The sequence below is a fragment of the Sminthopsis crassicaudata genome, chromosome 3, assembly GCF_048593235.1.
Source record: "Sminthopsis crassicaudata isolate SCR6 chromosome 3, ASM4859323v1, whole genome shotgun sequence".
Classification (NCBI taxonomy): domain Eukaryota; kingdom Metazoa; phylum Chordata; class Mammalia; order Dasyuromorphia; family Dasyuridae; genus Sminthopsis; species Sminthopsis crassicaudata.
The window spans coordinates 624,969,706-624,994,527 of NC_133619.1; the positions used below are offsets into that span (position 1 = coordinate 624,969,706).

At 40.0% G+C, this 24,822-nt stretch overlaps 1 protein-coding gene across 1 annotated transcript in view; it reads left to right on the forward strand.

Annotated features, from left to right (window-relative positions):
- DNAJC11 (DnaJ heat shock protein family (Hsp40) member C11) overlaps positions 1–24,822 on the forward strand; it is a 70,337-nt gene that overhangs the window by 10,178 nt on the left and 35,337 nt on the right. Inside the window, exons 2-4 of the mRNA XM_074306379.1 lie at positions 14,816–14,945; positions 17,489–17,562; positions 23,780–23,881. Coding sequence (XP_074162480.1) covers positions 14,816–14,945; positions 17,489–17,562; positions 23,780–23,881 — 306 coding nt within the window. The remainder of the gene's footprint in view (positions 1–14,815; positions 14,946–17,488; positions 17,563–23,779; positions 23,882–24,822) is intronic.

A 24,822-nucleotide genomic window follows, 5' to 3' on the forward strand; every position in this document is an offset into this window, starting at 1 on the left:
GCTTGTGTAACTTGGTGAGAGAATTTCTTCATAGTGATTCGCTATATTGTTGATTTATACAATTTTATAGAAATTAGATTTCGGGCTTAATTCTTTGCTTCTATAAAAACTTCCTAGTGTTCTCACCATATTTGAAAATCACTTAGCATAAACTGCAAAGAACAAATTGAATTTCTTATTTTATGTTATACTCATGTATTATAAATTCTAAATTTTTTAAGAGAAATTTCAGTAAGTAAGCAGTTTGGATTTGCCATTAATTTATCATAGTTTTACTCAATGTAATTCTTTATGAGAGGAGGAATAAATGGACAAAGAATCCTGATGATTTAGAATGATATATATGTGGATGATGGCTCAGTTTAGTACTGGAAGGGGCTTCAGGCCAGCCAATCTAACCCCCTCATTTTACAGGACTAAATCATGCAGAAAGAAGGGAAGGAATTTCTCCTGGTTGTACAGTTTATAACTGTTCACAGGGTCCTCTGAACTCCAGTTTAGCACTCTTATCCACCGTGCCATCAAGCTGTCTTTTAAGACATTTCATGGTGCCAGTTATTGATCACTCAGACCTATCTTGACTTTTCATGACCGCATAGACTCTAGCATGTCAGCCCCTTCTTTCCTTCTCTATTTCTCAAACTCTGCCAGCTCATGTTCCTTGACATTCTCAATCCATCTCATCCTCTGCTGTCCCCTTTTCCTTTTGCCTTCAGTCTTTCCAGACATTGTGCTCTCTTACATTGAAGAGACCCATTTTCATGTGGTCAGAGTATTTAAACTTCAGCTTCATTATTTGACCTTCCAGTTGACCTTTCTTTTAAGTATTAATAGATTAAATCTCTGTCCAAAGGACTCTCAAAAGTTTTCTCCAACACCACAGTTCAAAAACGTTGATTCTGCAGCATTCAGCCTTGCTTAAAATCCAACCTTCACAGCCTTATATTGCTATTGGAAAAATCATAGTCTTGACTATTCGGCCTTTGTAGCCAAGGTGGTGTCTCTGCTTTTTAGTGTGCTGTCTATATTTGTCATGATTTTCCTTCCAATGTGCAAGCATCTTCTAATATCATGGCTACAATCACCTTCTGCATGATCTTTGAAACCAAGAATATACAATCTGACACTGTTTCCATTTCCTCTCCCTCTTTTCAGCAGGAAGTAATGGGACTAATTGCCAAGATCTTAATTTTCTTTTGATGTTACACTTAAAGACAGGTTTTACACTCTCTTCTTTCACCCTTGTCAAGAAGCTTCTTGATTTCTTTTCACTTTCTGCCATCAGAGTGGTATGATCTGTAAATCCAACATCTTGAGTGTCAGAGAATTTAAATGGAAAAGAACTTAATTCATGTGATCATTACATATATTATTATGAGCAAAACTGACTTAAAATAAATGGAGTAGCCCTTCTCGTGAACAGAAAAGTTTTGTTGATATACTTTGTGTTTTATTTTCCCTGATGTTCCCATTTCCCCCACTTAATCTTATCTTATAAAAGGAAAACTGTTCAGTAAAAGTGACCAGCCATCTGACAGTGCATGACCATTCTACCATTGTCATCTTCCACTTCTCCTTAGAATGACAAGCATTGGTTCACCATCTGTTCTATGGAATCAGAACTGGTCTTGCAGTTCAGCTGAGTTCAGCTGAGGAGAATCTTTTCTGATATGACAGTATCTTCTCTGTTGTTCTTACTTGACTCATTTGCTGAGTCAAGAAATTTTTTGCATGTGAACGGTACATGAGGAAATCTCTTTTAAATTTAGAACACTTCATTAAATAATGAAATTGCAAGTCAAATAAGGATATATTCTAAAAAGGTCAAGAGAGTGACATAAGATTTGGTATGACCAAAGTGTTTTCCCCTTTTCAATATGTCCTCTGAACTCCCAGCCTGTTCCCTTTTATATTAGATCTCATCCTCTCATGCACCTTATGTTTTTTCTGAAGTCTGGCTTCCCTCCCAGAAGGCCCTGTATCCTTTGCCACCCTCTCTAGTACTTGATGTGCCTTTCCTCAATCCTCCTTCTTTCCACACAGGACTTGGAGAAAGGGTAGGCCTGCTTTTTGCTCTTCACTGCCACTTCTAGACTCTTCCCCTACCATTCTTACTCATCAGCTTCTCTTGAAATTTACTCACTCCAAATATATTACCCTATTTATATCCCAGTAGTTGTCTTGTCTCAAGATAAAGGTTGCTTTTTTTTTGGGGGGGGGGGTTGCATTTCTTTCTATCCCCAGTGTTTATTTTGGCTCATAATAATAATTGGCTCATAATGAATGTTTACTGACTGATTTCTTGGATCATTCATTTCCCTCCATTCTCAAAAAATTCTCTCTCTGGAACAGTTTATTTTCTACTCCAACCTTTTCCTTATCTTCTGGAGCTTCAATTTACATGTTAATGTGCCCTAAGATTCCCTTAATTCTCAGTTCATCAGCTTCCTCAGTTCTCATGATCTGTATCTTTCCTCCACTTCCCCCCCACATCTTTGTGGTTCAGTCGCAACTCTTCTTGACCCCATGGACTATGGCAAGCCAGGTCCTTTAATCCTCTACTACATTTTGAAATCTGTCTAGACTCATGTTTGTTGCTTCCATGACACTATCTAGCCATATTATTCTCTGCGTTTCCCTTTCGTCTTCAGTTTTTCTGAACATCATGGTCTTTTCCATTGAGTCCCATCTTTTCATTATGTGACCAAAATATTTAAGCATCAGCTTCATTATTTGACTTTCCAGTTAGTAGTCTGAGTTAATTTAAGTGTTGACTGATTTGATGATCAAGAGACTGTCAGACATCTCCAGCACCTCAGTTTGAAAACATTGATTCTGTGGAGTTCAGCTTCCCTTATAGTCTGCTTTTTGGTAGGCTATCCAGATGGGCCACAGCTTTTCTTCCAAGCAGGCATCTTTGTGTCATGGCTGCAGTCCCCATCCACAGAGATCATTGATCCCAAGAAGATCAGTCTGACCCACTTCCATCTCTTCTCCCTTTTCCCGTTGCCAAGACCTTGGTTTTCTTTTCATGTCACGCTTCCAGGCGGTTTTTGCACTCTTCTCTTTGACCCTCATTGATAGGCTTCCTCCTCTTCTCTCCGACTTTCTTCTGCACCTGAGGGCCTGTCCAACATCTCCTATACAACCTTCGATGGTCTCACACCTCTGAAACAATCCTCCAGCCCCACCGCAGCCTCCCGGCAGACTCTTCTCCCCCAGGCTGACCCCCCCCCCCCCCGTTTTGCTCTTTCTTCCCTTCACAACCTTAGCCCTCTCTTCTGCCCTCCATTCTTGAGTCCCATTGTCCTGTTCCCTCTTGGCTTTCTCCAAACCCAAATCCTCTATTCCTGGTGGTTCATTATACATTTAGGCTATCTAATCTCAACTGGGCCTGCCCTGCTGTACTGCAGCCCTTCCTTCCCTGATTAATGCTATCGCAGGCCCCCCAGCAGCTGTTCCATGCTCACTCCTTCTTAGAAGATGATTTGAACAAATATTTTACTCAAAAAAAATGTGAAGCCATTTGTCCAGGGTTCCCTTTGCTTCCACATTTCACCTCTGCATCATGCTCCATTTTTATCTTCTTTTGCTATAGTTACAGATCGGGCGACCCTTCTCATTAAGGCCCTCTCCTTGTTCTCTGGATCCAATGCAGTTTGAGTCTTGAGTTATCCCCATTTTCTCCCTAGTTTTCAGCTTTCCCTTCTCCATTGGCTTCTTCCCTTCTACCCACAAACTTTCCATGCCCTTCATCCTTAGCATTCACTTGACCCTTCCATCCCACACAGCTTCCAGACTAATCATATAGTATAGATCTGGCCTCTTCCCTCGCCAGTGGCTTCTAAATCCTAAGGACAAAATAATGCTCTCCTATTTGTCATTAAAGCCCCATATAATCCAGCCCTACAAAACCCATCTTTCCAGTCTGATTATATGTTAGTCCTTCTCAGACATTCTGCAGTCTAACCCTGCTGGCTTCCTTTGCTGTCCTACATGTCATTCCATCTTTTTCCTCACTGCATTGGCCCAAGGATCCCGTTGCTTGGAATGTCCTTCCTTTCTGCTTCTTTGAAACCCTGATTCCCTTTGAGGCTTGACCTAAATGTTGTTGCCTCCCAGAATCCTTTCCTACATAGGCCAATTGTTAATACCTTCGCACTAAAACCAAAAATAACTTTGTGTTTACTTTGTATATGTCTGTATTTACTTATGAACATGTTGTATCCACCCAGAAGAATGTAATTTTATTGAGAGGGTAAGATAAGATGGTCCTAAGGTACCTACATCACTGATCCAGTGGCCCAGAGTAGACATTCCAAGTTCTCATAGGCTTCTCCAAGAAAGACATTGGTCTTATAGGTATTGCCATAGCCCCAAAGTGCTGAAAATCAAAAGAAGGAATATTAGAAATAAAAGACAATGAATTCTCTCTGTATTGGGTTGTTGCCATGGGAAAATAAAGCTTGGTATCCAGGATCCACCCTCATTGTTGCTTCTGGTCCAGTAGATAACAAAAGGGATGTGTTTGGGCAGGAAGATATGATCAGCCTTAAAATGAAGAAGCCTGGTTTCTTCAAGTAATCATCTATAACCAGCCATTTATTTATATCTTTCCTATACCAAGATCATTGCATTTAGAGGTGAATGAGAGCTCTGGTTCTTAGTATAACCTGAACAAAATTAAAGTATGATTGAGAAATAGTTAGCAAAACAAACAAAAATACAATAGAACTTAGATCATGTTGATATGTGGTTTTCTGTGATCAGGTTTCTTTGAGTTTGATCTAGTCCATTTCACATGAGGGAATTAAGACAGTTGAAATGACTTGCTCATCTTTGAGTAAACAGTTTAACAAATTTTATTTCTCCTAAGTTTACTATTTCAAAGGATGTCCTTTGAAATTTGATATTATGTTGATTTAGAGCTGGTTCCATCTAGCATACCCCTTCTCCCTCCTTTTTCTAATAAGAAAACTATGATCAAGAAAAGACAGGACTTATCTAAAGCTACACAGTGGTAGAGCTAAGAACCAAAAATAGTCCCAAATCCGATTGCATTTATATTTGTATGACTTTTCAACTTTTATATTTCCTGACAAAAGAGTGTTGGAAAAAAAAAATATATTGCCTTATCCAACAGTCCCCATTTTTTTTCCCTCAGGTAATTTGTATTTCTTGAAATAATCTTGAAATCTTTGAATTTCCCATCAAATCCCAGAATACTTGAACCATGGAGATATCTGATGAAGAAGATTGTTTGAGGAAAAATTACAATGCATCTTCTTCCAAAGTTCAGCCCTTACCCTTTTGTTTAGTTTTCATATTCCTTCCAGTCTCTTGGCTTATTGAATACTAGAATTTGAAAGGATCAAGCTATCTAGACAATCTCTTTCCAATTCTTCTCTTGTTTCTTTTCCATTTTTTTTTTCTAGTACTCTTGTTTGTTTGTAAAATAAATAAATAAATAGAATAGAATAGATTTTTAACCCTTGTTCATATCTTCTGAGAACTCTAGTTGAATTTTGTTCCCTTGCTTAATTTTTTTTGAGATTTTGCTTGAAGCTATTTTGAAGTCATTCTCTTCTGAGTTTATGTTTCAGCTGTCCTTGCCTCCATGACATCTTATGATAGGATTCTTTTTGTTTGTTTGCTCGTTTTTCCAACCTACTTCCTGTTTTTAGACTTGATGTTAGGGCTGGGCTCGTGCACTTGCAGAGGATTAGTCTTCTTGCTGCTTTCTTATGGTATTAAATGTTATATTATTATAATATGTTGTTATAATATATATAATAATATAATATTATTATTTAATACATGATAATATATATTGTTCCTGACTCTTAGGGGTAGTTTGGGGACCTGCAAGTTTTCAGTGTTCCTAAAGTGGTCTGATTCAGAATAAAATCTGATTTTAGACTTTAGACCATTCCTGGTCTAAAGTTAAAGTTCAGGATCTGCATTTGATTCTCACAACCCTATGAGTGCAGTTCTCATCCTTAATTTATAGGTGAATGTTAGTTGATTATTGCTGGACTTGGCCATTGTCATTTAACTGAGGAAACACTTTTGGTTCAGAGTGACAGAATTGCAGGCTTCTCTTTGGTCTGGACTTTTGTGGAACTCCATAGCCTTCAGGTTTGGCTAGAAACTGAAACTCACATCCTCCTCTGTTCTTGAGCTCCAAATTATATAGCTGCTGCTGGTTTCTGAACTTTCCCCTCTTCTCAATATACTGCCTAGGGCCTGTGACTGTTCCTTATCCTGGAACAGTACCTTACAAATAAGGCCTCTCCTTAGTCATCCCTAGCTGTGACCTGAAACTAGGTAGTGAGTGACAAAGCTTCCAGGTGCTCCCTGGGCCCTGGTATGGATCAGAGACTTTGTGCATATCCCTTCCAGGATTAGCATTCTATTGTACTAGTGAATGCTGACCTCTCCATTTCCCTATGCTGACCTGGCTGGAAAAATGAGTCATTCATTTTTGTATTTCTCCATCGGGATTTTCTAAATCTTTTTGGAGGAGTTGAGGTTGAGGGGAACTCTTCCTGCTACTCTGCCATCTTAGTTCTGTCCTCTCTCTAGGCAATCTCATTCATAAATTTTCCCAAATTTTTTGACAATCCATTTGGGTTTTGTGCTTGATAAATTTCATTTTTCCTATGCTTGCTTCAGTCAAATCTCAAAAGTTGATCTTCTTCCTAAAATTTCACCTGGTACATATATGAATTTCCTTTTTAACATCCTCTTCTTTGCCAAATAAGAAGACTTGGAGCAAGACCAAAGTAGCTTCTCATCAGGGGAAGGTTGGAGGCCACAGAGATAGGGGAAGGACTCCATCCAGTGGGCCCTTTGGATTGTATCACTTTATCAAAATCTAGAAAAATATAAGAACAATAAAAAGACTTTTAAAAATAGATTTCCAATGATGAATGTGGAAATGTGTTTAGAAGAATTGCCCATGTTTAACCTTTTTTGAATTACTTGACATTTAGAAGGGGGGGTAAGGAGGAGGGAAGGAGAAAAATTTGGAATACAAGATTTTGCATGAGTGAATGTTGAAAATTATCTCTGTATGGCACTACTATACAAATGAATTTATAGCAATATCTCTGGTCCCAGTATCATATCTTAGCCCCAGCCCTGTGGCTCCAGCAGTCCCCTAGATATCTCTACTTCAATGCTTCATTCTTATTTCAGTCAGCTTATCCAATTTACACTCTTTCAGTCTGGTCTCTTCCAGTTTTTTCTGTTAATGGACACCACTCTTTTTTCTGAGGCTTGAAAATTTGGAGACATCTTTAAGTCATCCTCAAGTAATCAATATATTAATTACCTAGCACTGTAGCGAATACTATTTCACATATCCAGTCAGTCCGAAGCCTTTGGTATCTTCCTTCAAAATATCTCTCATATCTACCTCTTAATATTTCCATTGCTTTTCCTTAGAGCAGACCCTCACAGAATCACAGACTTTTAGAGATTATACATTTTTCAGTGGCAGTCTAGTCCCAACACCCCCAGCTTGTGTTTATGGAATTTAATGTTTTAATCTAAGCATAAGACTTTGCATTTATCCCTGCTTTTGATTAAGGAATGTTAAAGATCATCCTTTTGTAAAACATTTATAACTATTCTCTCATTTATTTTTTGTGTAAATCCTGATCTTCATAGCCATATTGGAACCCCAAGATAAATGAAGACTTTGTATATAGACTTGAACCAAAGTTGCATTTCCCTTGCTAAAAGATGAAAAGGGTAGCTCTTCCTCTCCTAACTTTGACCTTATTTTCTTTTGGCAGACATTGATTATATATTGATATGTCCCTAATCAAAGGAAAAATGCTTTTTACTTTCTTGTGTGCTAATACCAATGGTGGTGTTAGTAGAAACGAATTTGTTTCTATTGTTAAGCCACAGGATCATGATTGCTTGGGTAGCATTCCTGTGTATTTTTTTAAAATGAAGTGCAATCATATTTTTATGTTTTAAATATAGGTCAGCTCTTTTTTAAAGGCACTTCTAACTCTTCCTTGCCAGGGCAGGTATGACAAAACTAAATCTTATGTTAGATCCATCACTGCAGTTTCCTCAGCTTGCCTCAACTCCACTATGCTGGTCTGCTGAAAAATAGAAGACTCTCAGTATATCCAGGTGTTTCTTAGCATTTAGAGATGACCTGTTTGTGTTGAGTCCTTCAGTCCAAAAGCTGTTCCAGATGACCATGAGAAAAACTGTATTGTGTATCAATAAGGAAAAAAATAGAACTGCAATAATATAGGAACTTACATCACCCTGATGATGATTGCTATGCACTTTTATTCTGTTATGAAATCGGCCCTTGTTTAGAATTCAGTAAGTGGAGGGGTGTTGCTAAGTCCACAGCAATTGCCATATTTTAGCCCCTCCCCAAATGATGAATGTAGTAGACTCTGTCAGTTACCATGAAACGACTTATCTCACTAGAAATCAGTCTTTACTCAATATCAAAAGCAGCAGCGCTTTGTTTATGTTAACTAGCTATAAAAATCTGCTCTTTTTCATTAAAACGTATGAGCCCTGAGTATCACAAAAAAAAAAAAAAAAAAAAAAAAAAAAAGATTTTTATTAGCTGAAGCAGTTTTAAAAATCAGATTAGCGTCGAGCATATGGGCAGTGATGAATCTGCAATGGCAGTCATTAGGCAAACTTCCCAATATTCAATAGAATGTAGTGTATTGGAGCTTGGTTGCTAAAATATAGTCATGGAAATGCAGCTTTAAAGTTTGAGTTTGAAATTACATGCCTTAAACACATAAAAGTGGAGGCTGTACTGGGCCTATTATGAATTTTAAGTGTTAAATGTTATGATCATATGGCATACCATATCATATGGTATTGAGTCTAAATAGTTTTGAACTAGAGATCTTGTGGCTCTGATATGGAAAAGTTTGCCACTCCTGTATTCTCTTGCACAAATTAACTTTGTATAACAGTTAATGAAGAATCTTAGTGGGACTGTCTTTCCTTAGCTTTCAATAAAGGCTTCTTCCTAGCACATTAATTCCAGAGCTAAGCTTTTTCCTACCAGACATATGGAATCTTGGAGTCTCAGAATCTTAGAGCTGGAAGAGACTTTGGCATTTGTCTAGTTCAACTCATACCAGAAAGAAAATTCCCATTATAATCTATCTGACCAGTGACCAGCCAAGCCAGAAGCCGAATGAAGACCTCCGATAAGGGGGAATCCCTTCCTCCTCCTGCGGCAACCCATTCCCTTTGGGATAGCTCTTATTTTTAGGAAATTTTGCCATAAGTGGCAGAAATGTGCCTCTGCAATTTACTCCCATTGTTGTTGGCTCTTCTGTCTCATCTCCCTCTTAAGAGATGACTCTTCAGATACTGGAACAGCTCCTCATGGCATAAAAACTCAAGATCCCCTCATGTGCTTGGTTGCTTGCCTCTAGGTGCTGTCCAATTTTATCAGTCTCCTTCAGGCATAGTTTTATCTTGTTAAAAGGGTGGGCATCTTTTGGTGGTTGATTATTTGCTTCAGTAGAGCAAATGGAACGAAGCTGTTTTAGGGACTAGACGCAAGATTTTCCACTTCTTTAAACCATAGCTTGTCTACATTTATATAAACCAGAGCAAAAACCAGGGACTATTCTTTCCAGACTTCTACAATGGAGGTTTCTTTTATTTAGCCTTCTATAATACCTAACCTAAAAGTTATAGTAGGTCACTAAACTTTACAATCATGTCACAGAGGACTCATTCTCTGGTAATTTTATCGTCTATAAAGGCTTAATTTATAATAGATTTATTTTCTAGGGGAAAATATTAACAGAGTGATTGAAGGTGATGGTGAAACTTTTCAATTGTTAAATAGAGAATGATGCACCTTCTAATTTTGTTCCAGAATTTTAGAAAAAAGACTATAACTTAAAACTTCATTATTAGTGACTTATGTATCTCATTACATTTTGAAATGTTGTCAGTATTTTTATGATAGTGAGAGAGGTTATCATTTATGAAATATTGAACCAATGACCTTAGCTATTCAGTTATGATGAAAGACCCAATCTAACATTTTATTGAATATGATACTTATGAAAAATGAAACTTCTCATTTCCATTACTTAATCAATAGCACATTAAGCCATTTATTAATTTGATTAAAGAAGGTCATTGTAGAACTGAGTATCTTACTCCCTTCTTATCTAGTTTAATTTTAATAACCAAGAAATGGCTGGATACTCTAATACTCCATGGAGCCATGCAAGTCCAGCTAATCTTTTGTTTGTTGCCTACATGTAAGAAAGTAAAGAAAAATCATAATCTGGGAAGCAGTAAATGATTTTGAATAGCTTTTGAGGTAGAGGTCAGGTTATTTTTTTTTTTTTTTTTTTTTTTTTTGGTTACCAGATTAGTAAGCTGGTGAAGACAACTTGATCAATATACACATTTGAAACAATAATTCATAAGAACAAACAGAATTTACCTGTATTTTAGTAAACATCAATAAGCATATAGTACATGATTTATAAATTATTATTTAAATCAGTAATAAAAGATGTCAGGGAGATAGGGAACTAAGATTAAAAAGGAAAACAGGATGATTTGAAGTTGGGAGAGAGACTATTAAAACTCACCACCATGACAGGCTATACTGCATATAGGAATACCCTGAGATGTGGTGGATTTGGTTATGGACCACTGTAATTATGCGAGTCACACAAATTTTGGGGTTTCCTAGTGCATATAAAAGTTGTATTCACACTTTCTATAGTCTGTTAAGTTTGTAATTATATTATGTCTTCAAAAAGCATATTCATTAATTTAAAAAAAACTAGCTTAAAAAAAACTAATAATAATAATAAAAACTAAGCCTCACCTGAGTTTTCAGCAAGTTTTAATCTTCTTGCTGGTGAGGGTCTTGCCTCAATATGACTACTGATGTCTCAAGGTAGTGACTGCTGACGGTTTAAAGGGCTCTGGCAATTTCTTAAAATAAGACAAGGAAGTACAAACTGATTGACTCTTTCTTTAACTTGAACATTTAGAGGCCATTACAACGTTATTAAATGGCCTAATTTCAATATTATGTCTCAAAAGGAAGAGAGAGAAGGGAACAGGCATAGAGAAATCAGAACACACTATTTGTGGAGCCCTGAAACAATTTCTAATAGTAACATTACAAATGTAATAGTGATGAAATATCATGAGAATTACCAAAATGTGACACAAACACAAACATGTGAGCTCATGGGGTTGAAAAAGTGACATTAATGGACTTACTTGACACAGGTTTGCCACAAATCTTCAATTTGTGAAAAATAACATCTGTGAAATGCAAAATAATAAAGTTAAACACAATAAAACAAGGTATGCCTATAAAGAAGATTGAGTGACAAAAAAAAAAGAAATTAATGATCGAAGACATCAGAGAATAAATAACATAGGAGATTGACCCAGAATAGATGATTCCCAAATTATAAATCCAGGCCCTATATTATAGGCTTTGGGGCAGCAGAGAAGTGGAATGGTGCAGTGAATAGAATCAGAAAGACCTGGGGTCACAACCAACCTCTGACAAATATTGGTTTTGTGCCTGACTGACTCAACTTTCAGCTGCCCCCAAATGACTTTCTAAAATTCAGTTATTGAGGAATTGCCTCTGGGTAGAAGATGGAAGGGGCTTCTACAACAAGTTTGATGAAATAATAGTTTGATCCCACTCCCAAAAGGAAAAAAGTTTAGAGCAGGATGAAGATGGAGGGAATATTGGGAAATTAGTATGGATACAGCTTGGACTAATTCTTGAAGTTAGAAAGAAGAGCACTCATGACACTTAATGCTTTTGTTTATTGTACAGGGAAAGATCTTTGAAGATCATGGTTTAATACAGAACAAGGTCCATCCAACATTTATGAAGTACCCACCATGTGCTAGGCACTTTGCTATAGATCCTGGAAATGGATGGGGTAAGCCCTTAAGGAGCTTACTTTCTGCTACTGTAATATAAGTCAACCACTAAGGGGAAGACCTCATACCTCAAGATGTCACAGGAGAGAAAATAAATCACGTTTGCTCAAGCTGTGCACCCTGAAATTTATCAATAATTTCTGATTTAAGAATGTGAATGATGCTAAAAGTGACTCTTCCCACTGATGCTCCTCAGTGCCTTACTTGGAGATTCTCCATCCAAAGTCACCACAGAAATTTTAAGATTCCATAAGATTTCTATTTTTCCAGTGTTTAAATAGACTCACCCTATGAAAATATTTAAGATGTTTCATCCTAGAAACTGTTCTCAAAACATATCAAAATTACTTAAAATTTTCTTTTTGAGGGAGTAAGAGGGTTGAGAAGCAAGGCATTGTGTTACCAGTGGAAAGAATGTGGGGTCTGGAACAGTAGTAATTGACTTTATCTGCTCTTTTTAAGACTTGTAAAGCTCTTATTTCACAAATTATTTCATTTCAGTCAAATAATAAACATTAATTAAATTGAAATAAGTTTTTTTAAATCATCTGAAGACCCTGGGTTCATCCTGGATTTGCTGCTTACCACTTGCGTCACCTTAATTACTTCCTCTGCGTATTAGGTCTGGTAGACCTGGATTCAGTTCTACCTTCTTGCCAACTGGGTCACTTTGGGCAAACCACCCTTTCTGGATCTGTTTCTTGATCTGTACAAAGAGAGGATTGGGCTTGACTTCTCAGATCACTTCTAACTCAATCTATAATCTTTGGTGGTGGTTGTTTGGAGGATTCTTTTAGCCACGTCTGCCTCTTTCCTTGGCAAAGATGCTGGAGCAGTTTGCCCTTTCCTTCAGCTCATTTGACAGAGGAGGAAACTGAGGCAAACAGAGTAAAGTGACTTGCCCCAGATAACTGGCTAATATTTGAACTCAGGTAGAGAAGTTTCCAACTCTATGCCCTAGTTTATTGTCCTATCTTAAGTAGAGATGGGAAAAGAGAAATTATGGCTATAAATTGCATTTTGGGGGCAGCTAGGTGGCACAGTGGATAGAGCACCAGCCTTGAATTCAGGAGGACCCGAGTTCAAATCTGGTCTCAGACACTTAACACTTCCTAGCTGTGTGACCCTGGGCAAGTCACTAAACCCAAATTGCCCTCCCCCCAAAAAAAATTATATATATATAAAAATATATAAATTGCATTTTAATTTCCATTGAGAAGTTGTACAATCATCTTCGAGTCTTCATGAGTCTGTGGACCAAATAGTTTATGGGTTTTCTTGGCACAGACATGGGCGTGGTTTGCCACTTTTTTCTCCAGTGGATTGAGGCAGAGATTAAGCAGGTTGCCTCGGCTCACACAGCTGGGAAATGTGGGAGATCAAACTTGAATTCAGGTCTTCTGACTCCGGGCCTAGCACTCTGACTAGTGAGCTACACAGTACTCAGGTATCCACATATATAAGAGTGAGCAGAGCAGAAGAATATCTCTGAGAAAATCTGAAGTGAATGTTTCTCTGATAGGCTATCCTTGCGTTTGTTCTCCGTCTCCTGAGTTTGGTTTCTGCTTTTAGAGCTGTTTTCTAGGACCTCCTGGCCCCAGGGTACAGGCTGTGCCCAGAATACTGACAGAATGCCAGGTGCCCTCCCCTTGCCCAGAGCTGACATTCTGTCACCTGCTGTCAGGGACCCAGGCATGCACTTCTGCCATCATAACTGTGGAGCTTGCGGGGGAGGGGAGAGAAGGGAGGGTAGGACTGCAGCTCCCCATGAGTGTGCCCTATTGCCAAGGCCCTGGGAGGATCACCGGGCAAATCTGAGTAGTCCAGGCTACCCCTGGATCCTAAAACCTTGCAGCTACTGCAGCCCTCTCAGGGCCAGAGGTTAGATGGGCCGGGTCTTGGGATAGGAACAGGCGAGGGCTAGTTCTCTCCTCTCTTCTTTTGGTTTCAGAAGAGGTTCATGTTTCATGTTATTTAAAATGTTTCCTTTGGAAATGGGGCTCGGTGAGCAGGGCACTCTGCCCAGGGGTGGCCTCCCGCCTTCTCCCTAAGGCTGCTTCAGAAGCAGGCATCCTGATCTCTCTCTGGCACCAGGCCCAGGGGGCTCTGGAGGAGAACGTGAGACTGGGGACCTTGCACAGCCCTCCCTCACTTCATCCCTCTTCACTTGTATGTCACAGCATCAGCCCCCATAGTGGTGCAGGCGATAAGGAAACCTTAGTTTGTCCTCCAAAGGGCTGAGAGCAGAAAGGGTCTTGTTGGGGAGATAGAATGAAGGGGAAATCATGCCTGGTGAGTTCTCCTAAGGGGAGACTTAGGGACGGATGTTAGTTTTATAATTCCCTTCATTGTCGATGTTTGGGGATTAAAATTCACAGAGGTTCTCAGTGCCAGAACTCGGATTAAAAGCATGGCATTTCTGCCTAAGGACAGACAGTTGTTTGTTTTGGGTTTTTTTTCCTCTGCTAGTACAGCCCAGTATTTGGGGGCGTATTGGCTTGCCTTCCTTCATCTAACTTAAGATACAGAGGAAACCGATCTCTGACGTTTTCCCTTCAGGCTCAGAGCAGATTGAACCAGTGCAGAGATAGGAATTTCTTTCTCTTCTCCCCGATAACCATGCGTCCCATCAAGATGCAGTCACTATTGATGTACATAATTGATCACGTTATTAACCTGTGCAAAAAACCTTATTACGGTAATAAAGCCTAACTTCATTATACACCATATTTAGAAGAGCTAAATGTGCTGGGGAGCGGCTGACAGGTTCCCATTTCGGGGCTGATTCTGATGATGATAATGTTTAAATAGCATTGATCGTCCTCTAATTGAATTTCTTTTCTTTCCATAGGCCTCTTCTGAAGAGCTAAAAGCTGCTTACCGGCGGCTGTGCATGCTTTACCATCCAGACAAGCACCGAGACCCAGAGCTCAAATCACAAGCCGAGCAACTGTTTAACCTTGTCCACCAGGCTTATGAAGGTCAGTCAGGGTCTTGGTTGTGTTAAAGCTGCCCCGGTAGCAGATATTGGATTTTCATAATGCTTTCACTGAAGAGCGTTGAGAACGAGGGTCCTTGGTGGCATTTGAAGGTGGTGGTTAGCTTCATGCCTTCTCGTGACTGACTGAGTCTTTGAAAATGCAATATTTTGCTTTGGAAATCAATATGTGCCCAATAAGTGGAAAATGAGTGCACAAGCTGAATAAGAGGCCAGATTTTGAATTGTAGGGGGAATCAGCTGCTTTTAAATTGTTTACTACAGTTTTCTTCCGGAGGGAAACACTCAGACTAAGACTATCTAGGCTGGCAAGTGAAGGGATGAGTTGGTCTTCTGAAAGAGAATCTAAAGTTGACCTTGACCTCTTAAGTTCCATAGCTTCTGGAGGAGGAAAGGCCTCCTGGAACATAGGGAACTTGATAATATTGAGAAAATTTAGTCCTAAGAATGAGAATGCTAGCAAGCCAAAGGTTTTTGTCCTTATATGTGATTTATGTCACAAAGTGTTTGTTGTGCTGAGTTTTCTTGTGGTGAAGTATTATGCTTGGATTTAGAATTTATACGGGGGCAGCTAGGTGGTGCAGTGGATAGAGTACCAGCCCTGAATTCAGGAGGACCCGAGTTCAAATGTGGTCTGAGACACTTAACACTTCCTAGCAGTGTGACCCTGGGCAAGTCACTTAACCCCAGCCTCAAAAAAAAAAAAAGAAAAGAAAAAGAAAAAAAGTAATAATAATTTATCTGGAGCAAATTGGCAGTAACTCATGCCAGGAATACATTTAGTGAATTGTGAGAGTCATTCTCCCATAATTAGGCAGGCTAAAAATGAGAGGACATGTTAGTCTATGAAATAGAGACTTTTCATTGTACAAATAAAAACATATCTTGTATCTCAGTTTATAATTTTGTCTAAAAATTGGATTTTAGTGACCAATGAAAGTCAGGCAGTGGTGAGTGATGTATTTGCATAGCCAAGACAATGTAATCTTATCAGCCTTAACTCTCCAGTCAGAGGCAGATGTTTAGAATCCATTTATAGGAAGGGCTTGATTGAAACTGCCTTCCTCTGATTACATTCTGTTATCTGTGTGGCTGAATTAATTTTACAGTTGTCTGAATTATTGATATAGTTTGTGTGCAGCATTTTGGAAATTTGGGAGGAGTAACTGAAACATAAGAGAGTTAACAGCAAAGCCCGACTGGCTCTTGGAAAAGTGCTGCAGCAGCAAGCCTGGCACCCAGTGGTTTAGCCTAAAGGGAGACAAAAGCAAAATTGTGAATAAATGATTCCTTATTAAATCCCAGAGATTAGCTAAAGAAGTTTGGTGCCGAGGGTTTTGAATGGTCAGCATTTTTTTCCTCCATAATAGATTTCAACATGAGCAAAATCATTTGCATTTTCCTTTTTTTAATTAGGCCTTAAAATATATGGAGTGGTCCGCAGAAAGAAGTCAAGGTCTTGTGTAGAGATTGGCAAGGGCTGGCCTTGAGGCATGGTGGGAAGGAAGGGCATGGGTATCCTGGGTCAGTGGTTGCCATGCTGGATTTTGATCTGACTTTGGGTAGTTGTGTTCTCTAAGGGAATGCTCACCTTTCATGGGATCCTAAGTTTAGAACAAGGAAAAAGATCATCTCACTCCCTTCCTCTCATTTTACAAATCAGAAAACCGAGGCCCAGAAAGAAGGGGGCCCCCGACAGTAAGTGGCCAAGGTGGAGTTGGGCTCCAGCTTTCTGCCTCTGCACCTAAGGCTCACTGTCCTGACCTCTTTCACTGGCTCTCATCCTTCTTTAGAACAGCCTGTTTTCTCTTATGTTATGTTACATAGCAGACACAGCTGGTACTGTTGTGACAAGTGCTTTGCCTGACTGACAAAATTATTTACAAATAAGTGCTAATGCTACAGAAAAACATGGACTGCTTAAGATGCTCCAAAGGGCTGTTCAAGGAGAAAATTACCATAACAGTTGCAAGTTGGCTGCAGTCCCTGTTTTCAGTTCAAACAGGCATCGGGGCACCCTCATGGCCTCATGGGAGACCTGACACTTGGTAGCTTTGTGCCCTGGGCAGATTGCCTTGAGATCTCTCAGCTTCAGTTTCCCCATCTCTAAAATGGTTATCATTAGAGCTGTAGTGCCCATCTCTCAAGAGTTACTGTAGCTCCCCAGATTTTCAAGGGCTTTGCAGATGTTAAAGCTCTTTGGCTGGGCCAGCTATTAGTATTATAATTAGGTTTCTTTAGAAGTTTCATTAACTTTTTTGTATCTTTGGTATAGCCAAGTAGATATAGAAAAGTAAAAACTCTTTCTCCTGGTGGTTTGATAGAACTAATGCATCTTCCCCACCCTGGGCCTGCCACCCAGGAAGCTTCTTCAGCCCTGATAAAAACTGATTCTATGAGTCAATTAGAGCCACCCATAAGAATACCCGCTATAAACATGTGATAGATTTGTGTGGGGAGATCACCCCTGGGAATTTACAGAAGAAAAATCTTGCCCTTTGTAAACATATGCCTTTTAATTTGCAGTTCTCAGTGACCCACAGACCAGGGCCATCTATGATATATATGGGAGAAAAGGACTGGAAATGGAAGGATGGGAGGTAAGAAAAATTACATGCATTTTTAAGATTGATTAGGAGTTTTAAAAAATATGTATATGTCCAGCATTCATTAAATGGCTATCTGATACCTTCTTTCGTTCATAAATGAAGTTTGGGGAGTTGGCAAAGCCTGAGTACAAGTCAATAGGAAGAAAAATATTTAGAAATAAGCTGTTAGAGACTGACTTTTTCAGCATCATGTAGGTCTTTTGGTATGTGGCTGCTTGATGTAATTCTCTTTCTCCCTCCCGGCCCCCACCTTTTTGGTGGTCATATGTGCCGCATCCTTGGAAGGACAGGAGAATTGTCATCATACATCCTGACAAAGGGAGAGTAAAGAACAATTGCCTCCTGCCCCATTTCCACCATTGCTTAATAAGAATCAGCAGTGCCTTAGACAGGATTACTTTAGTTCAGGTAGGAGTTAAGTCTTAGTCATTTTAACAGAAAATTTCAGCTGTAAATGCTCCCCAAATTCCCACATCTTCATCAGTTCTAGAGGGAGAGAAGAAAGAATCTCATCTTCATTAAATTCTTTATATCTAATAAACCACTACAAGTAGATGTCATATTTTAAAATATAGGCTGATTTTTCACAGCACCATTCAGGTCCCAGGGAACCCTGGGTCTCTGGTTTGTATCTCCAGTTTCATTGTTAGGTTTTTCATTCCAAACAACATTACTCCAAACTTCCAATTAGAGTGATGGGGATAAGGTTTTCCTGGCAAAATATTTCATGGCCTCCCTAGTGCCGAAACAAAATGATCTCATCATAACAAATGCACCCAGTAACGACTGTAAAAATATTGGCGAAGTCACAGGTGGTGAATGCACCTTGGAATAAGTCTTCAGATAAATATTTATTATGAAATCTCTTTAAGGACAAAGCAGAGAGAGCCAGTCAAGTTCTCATCTATCAGAGTTGGCTTGCTTTATGTTTCATATTGATACTATACCATGGGACGGTGCCTGCATTGCAAGATAAAAATGCCTTCAGCAAAGAGTCCGGGAAGATCCCTCCCCAAGTATTAGCTCTGAGATGTATCAGAGCTTAACATACGATAGGTAAATTGAACCCATTATTTATACTGTAAAGGAAAAGTCTCACTGAACTCAAGCTCATTTTATGGAGCTGGCGTCAACCTTCCTTCAAGGAATTCCTACAGCTGGATGAATTGTTTAATATGAGGACCGTCCCACTTCAGTAATAGCTTTCACTCCAGGGAGGCAGCTGCATTCCCTTCATGCTGTTGCCGGTATTTTGAGCACTATTAAACTTTTCCAGTTGCTGAGGGGTATCCATTTGCTGCATATTTGTTAGGATAAACATATGGGTAGTCAGTGAAGGATGCCGAGTTCTCTTAACACCTTAAATGTCTGAAATGCCTTTCATCTGAGGATCTCAAAGCACTTCCCAGCCATGATTTGGAAATAGCTTCCAGCATCTGATAGATCAGTAATATCATTTCCATATAATTAAAACTAAGCTTTCCACGTATGTAATTTGAATTTCTCAGGCTACACAGCACACTGGGCCCTTGCTCCTCTTGAGAAATTCATGCTTTTTTCTTCTTCCAAGACAATTCCTATTCCCTGGCAGATTGCCATAAGCTTGAGATTGTTACCATTCCCTATTTGCAAAAACAGCTCCTTCCATCCATCTTGTCATCTTGAACCTGGAATTTAATTAGTGATGTCTTTGTGGTACCTGTTCAGAAAGTAGAAGCAGTCCTTTTTCCTGAATGACTGAAATGGCTTTGAGCTGCCAGAAGAAACAAGAGGGGGCTTTGACAAGCTGCAGCCTCATCTCCAGCAGACATGTGGTCAGACTGAAGATTAACGTGGCTTTTTTCCCCTCTCTCAGCTCTTCTGCAATCAGATTTTCATTCAGAGACCCTACTCCCTGCCTCTGCCCTTCCCTAACCTTCCTTCTCATACTTCTCAAAACAGTCTTTCAAGAGCAGGAATCTGACCACAGTGTTCCTTTCCTCAAGAACCTTCCCTGACTCTTTATTACCCTACGATAACATACAAACTCCTCACTTAGACATGTAAAAGCCCTTTGCAGTTTGACTCTACTGAACTTTTAAAATTTGTTTTACATCACCCATTTCAACTAGATGAGCCTATTCCTCCACTTCCCCTCTCAAGCCTCCACGGCTTTGCCTTTGGGTTAGCCCCCATGCCAGGAATGCCCAATCTCCTTATTTATGCCTCTTGGAATCCCTGATCTTGGAGTTCCTTTGTTGTTGTTGCTGTTTTAATAGCTTTTAATTTTTAAAATGTATGCAAAGATAATTTTCATCATTCACCCTTGCAAAACCGAGTGTCACACATTTTTCTCCTTTATCCCACCTCCTCCCCGAGATGGTAAGTAATCCAAGATATATTAAACATGCACAGTTCCCCCTTACATATGTCCACATTTATCTTGCTGCACAAGAAAAATCAGATCAAAAAGGGGGAAAAAGTGAGAAAGAAAACAAAAGGCAAACAAGCAACAACAAAAAAGTGAAAATACTATGTTGTGATCCACATTTAGTTCTCATGGTGCAGATGGCTCTCTCCATCCCAAGGCTATTGGAATTAGCTTGAATCACCTCACTGTTGAAAAGAGCCACATCCATCAGAATTAACCTTGTTGCTGTGTACAGTGTTCTCTTTGTTTTACTCACTTCACTCAGCATCAGTTCATGTAAGTCTCTCCAGGTCTTTCTGAAATCATCCATCCATTTCTTAATGGAATTCCTTCAAGGCTCAAATCACGTTACAATTTCCTTGTGGGAAGCCTTTTCCTAGTTATTAGTGCTTCTTCCCTCTTAATATTATCTTATGTTTACTAATCTGTTTTATGATGTATGCCCCTTGAAATTAGGGCCTTTTTCTGGAAACTGAGTGGATATCCATCAATTGGAGATTGGCTGAATAAATTGTGGTATATGAATATTACGGAATATTATTGTTCTGTAAGAAATGACCAGCAGGGTGATTTCAGAAAGGCCTGGAGAGACTTACAGGAACTGATGCTGAGTGAAATGAGCAGGACCAGGAGATCATTATAGACTTCAACAATGATACTGTATGATGATAAATTCTGATGGATGTGGCCATTTTCAACAATGAGATGAACCAAATCAGTTCCAATAGAGCAGTAATGAACTGAACCAGCTACACCCAGAGAAAGAACCACTACATAGAATTCCCAATCCCCCTATTTTTGTCCGCCTGCATTTTGGATGTCCTTCACAGGCTAATTGTACACTATTTCAAAGTCCGATTCTTTTTGTACAGCAAAACAACTGTTTGGACATGTGTGTATATATATTGTATTTAATTTATACTCTAACATTTAACATGTATTGGTCAACCTGCCACCTGGGGGCGGAGTGGGGAAGGAGGGGAAAAATTAGAACAAAAGGTTTGGCAATTGTCAATGTTGTAAAATTACCCATGCATATATCTGGTAAATAAAAACTATTAAAATGTTTTTAAAAAAAAGAAAGAAAGAAGTTAGGGCCTTTTTATTTGGGGGAGGGGGGCGGTAATCTCTTTTCCCCACTTCCCTCACTAGGAGAAAGCTTGGTGTGTTGAATTGAGTTCATCTTATTCATACTTTCTTGCCAGAGCTTTCAATCTAGTCCAGTAGTAGCTAGAATAACTTCTATTAAAGATAGAATAATTTAAGAGAACATAACTCTTCTATCTCTTCCACTACCACCATTCCCCATAGGCATTCCTTGAGTGTTTATATCAACAATTACTGAATTTATATTTAGCTGCTCAGCAACGTTTACAGTGACCAGTTGCTGTGTATTTTCCCTCATCTTATCTCCATGTATCTATTAGAACCCAGTACTTGAAGATCTATAAGTGACTCTATAAGTGAAAAAGCCCATTGAGGCTCTCCTTGAGTTGTGTATTCTTATAGAGTCTATAAATGGTCAGAGTCTGGATTTCAGGGCTTCCCAGGCCCAGGTAGAGTGTTCTCAGGGCAGTGGAAGGGGGGCCAGCCAGCCACTTTCACCTTCCGTGAGCCCTGCCCAGGTGCCAGGTTTTGTACCTTGTATAAAATACAATGACCAGATTTAAAGGAACTGACGCCTTTAGAACATTTTCTTCTTTAAGGTATCACACAGAGTGTGTCAGAGGAAAATGAACTTAGAGCTATTAATCCAAGCCTACAAAGGTTAAGCAGCTCAAGTTCTTGACAGCCAATCTTGCCCTTCTCTGACAGCTTGGAGCCTGGCATTTGCCCAGCCCTGGGCTTTTTGAGAGGCTTCAGACAAGAAAATTTAACCCCCAAGTCTTCCTGGAACCTTCAGAGGTTTGGTATGCACCTAGGCTAGTGTGCCTGGCCTGTGCTGGGGCGGCTGATGGGCAAGTTCTTCTCTCTGCCTTTTTTCTAGCAGTTTGTAGAACCGTCATTAGACTATTATATTTTTTGCTAGAGGAAAAATAGCCTGCTACCCATAGAGGAGTTCCTCATTTGTGAAGCCAAGCAGTCAGACTCCTGGGCCTCCCAGGGCTTCGGCAGCTGGAGATACTCAGATCCCAGGAAATGCCTGTTCTCTGTGCGCCCCTGCCTTTGGTCAGGGATCCAGACTAGGGCATTGAGAGCAGTCGCTCCCCGATAAACCCAGAAGGTTATTATTTGAAGATGGTTTGCTTGCCTTCCAAGAAAATAAGCAGTTTATTTTTGTTTCAGCGTCTTTTTTATGTTTTCCTTTGAAGATTATAGGATTATAAGGTCATTTTTTTGCCAAGCAGGAAACTATCAAGTCACAAACTCATATTAAACATCTACTAACTAACACCCTGCTAAATGCAGAGAAAAGCAGAACCAGTTCTTGTTTTCAAAGCTCATGGAGAAGACTGCATGCAAACAGCCACATACAAGCCCCATGCTGAATCGATGGGAGAGTGTCTCAGAGCGAGGACGCTAGCATGAGGGCTGGGAGGGAAAGGCCTGGCAGAAGTGGGCTCTGAGCTGAGATTCCAGGAAGGACGGGGAGGATTTCCAGCATGGAGAGGGAAGAGCACATGGGCAGTCCTGGAAGGAAGGGATCAGGCCAGGAGGGGCAAGATTGTGTGGGGGTGGTACTGGAAGGTAATAGGGAGTCACGATAGATGGAGAGGAGGCTAGCGACGTAGCCAGTTTGGCAGGGCAGAGTAGAGAAGAGAGAGCATGTGAGAGATGTCAGGAAGGTAGAAATAGGACTTGGCGACTGAGTGGTTAGAAAGGCTGAGGGAGAGGTGAACCACCTGGCCAAGGCCATACTCATGGCACAATGATAGTGTCTGGGCTAGGACCAGAACCTCTGGCTCCGAACCAGCACTTTTACCCCCATCTTACAGAGAAGGGAAATAGAAAAGAGACTGAGGAGATAATGGTAAATCTGAAAAATGGCACCTGGTTCTCTTTCAGTCCAAGATCAAGCTACTCTGAGAGTAAAGCTGCTATAAATAGGAATGCATGTTCCTGGAGCTGAACAGGCTGCAGGATAAGGATCGCTGGTGACATCAATTAAATATAATCTGAATAGTGTATTTTGTGAGGTCACAAGCCTGTCAAAACAATCACATAGTTTCATTTTACCATTTAAAATGTGTTCTCTAGGTAACAATTGGAACAATCCATCCTCTCTATGTCCATCTGTCTTTGTGTTAGCATGGGTGTGCTCCAGTACTTCAATGAGGATTTGTGTTTTTTCAGATATATTTGTTGGGGGGTGTGTGTGTGTGTGTGTGTGACCACAGTTTCTCTCCATATCCCTTTTGCCTCCCCAGAAGCCATTCCATAAAAGATAGCATTTTTTAGAAAAATTAAAAAGGGGAGGAATCAGCACAGTTGATGAGTTATGAGCAGCCCTGTGAACCTCCATCTCAGCAAAAGGGGCTGAAGCTAAGTTGGGAGTGTCTTTAGCTGTCCCATGAGTCATGTATATTCCCAGTCGTTTTCCAAGAACATTTGGGGGTCCCAGGCAAGGGGTACCTTGGGATTAGTGCACTGCTGGAGCCACCTCTCCTCTCCTGCCTTAGGCTGGACTGAAAGATCACAGAATCTGAATTTGGGTGGGTAGATTTATAACATGTTTTCCTGAAGCTTCCTAGGGGTGGTGGTCAAAGAGAAGGCGCCACCTGTAGGAGGGGCAGGCCAGCTTGGATTTCCTGGGGAAGAGGCAGATATTAACATCTGGGTCTTTAATATTTCCTACAGATTGTGGAGAGGAGGCGAACACCTGCTGAAATCAGAGAAGAGTTTGAGCGGCTGCAGAGAGAGCGAGAGGAGAGGCGGCTCCAGCAGCGCACCAATCCCAAGGTACCCCATGCTTGGGACCCCCACAGGCCCTGGAGTCAGGGTGCACGTCTCCAGGGAGTGAGGGAGAACTTTCTTCCTTTAAAAATCCCATCTGGGATTTGCAGGGAGTGGCACCGAATTACTGTCTTTAAAGCAGAGTCCCTGATGGGAGCAAATGCAAAGAAGCATTTTTTTTTTTAATTTTTTTTTTTTTATTCATTTTTCCAAATTATCCCCCCCCCTCCACTCCCTCCCCCCGATGGCAGGTAATCCCATACATTTTACATGTGTTACAATATAACCTAGATACAATACATGTGTGTAAATACCATTTTCTTGTTGCACATTAATTATTAGCTTCCGAAGGTATAAGTAACCTGGGTAGATAGACAGTAGTGCTAACAATTTACATTCGCTTCCCAGTGTTCCTTCTCTGGGTGTAGTTATTTCTGTCCATCATTGATCCACTGGAAGTGAGTTGGCTCTTCTTTATGTTGAAGATTTCCACTTCCATCAGAATACATCCTCGTGCAGTATTGTTGTTGAAGTGTACAGCAATCTTCTGGTTCTGCTCATTTCACTCAGCAACAGTTGATTTAAGTCTCTCCAAGCCTCTCTGTATTCCTCCTGCTGGTCATTTCTTACAGAGCAATAATATTCCATAACCTTCATATACCACAATTTACCCAACCATTCTCCAATTGATGGGCATCCATTCAACTTCCAGTTTCTAGCTACAACAAAAAGAGCTTCCACAAACATTTTGGCACATACAGGTCCCTTTCCACTCTTTAGTATTTCTTTGGGATATAAGCCCAGTAGTAGCGCTGCTGGGTCAAAGGGTATGCATAGTTTGACAACTTTTTGGGCATAATTCCAGATTGCTCTCCAGAATGGCTGGATTCTTTCACAACTCCACCAACAATGCTTCAGTGTCCCAGTTTTCCCACATCCCCTCCAAC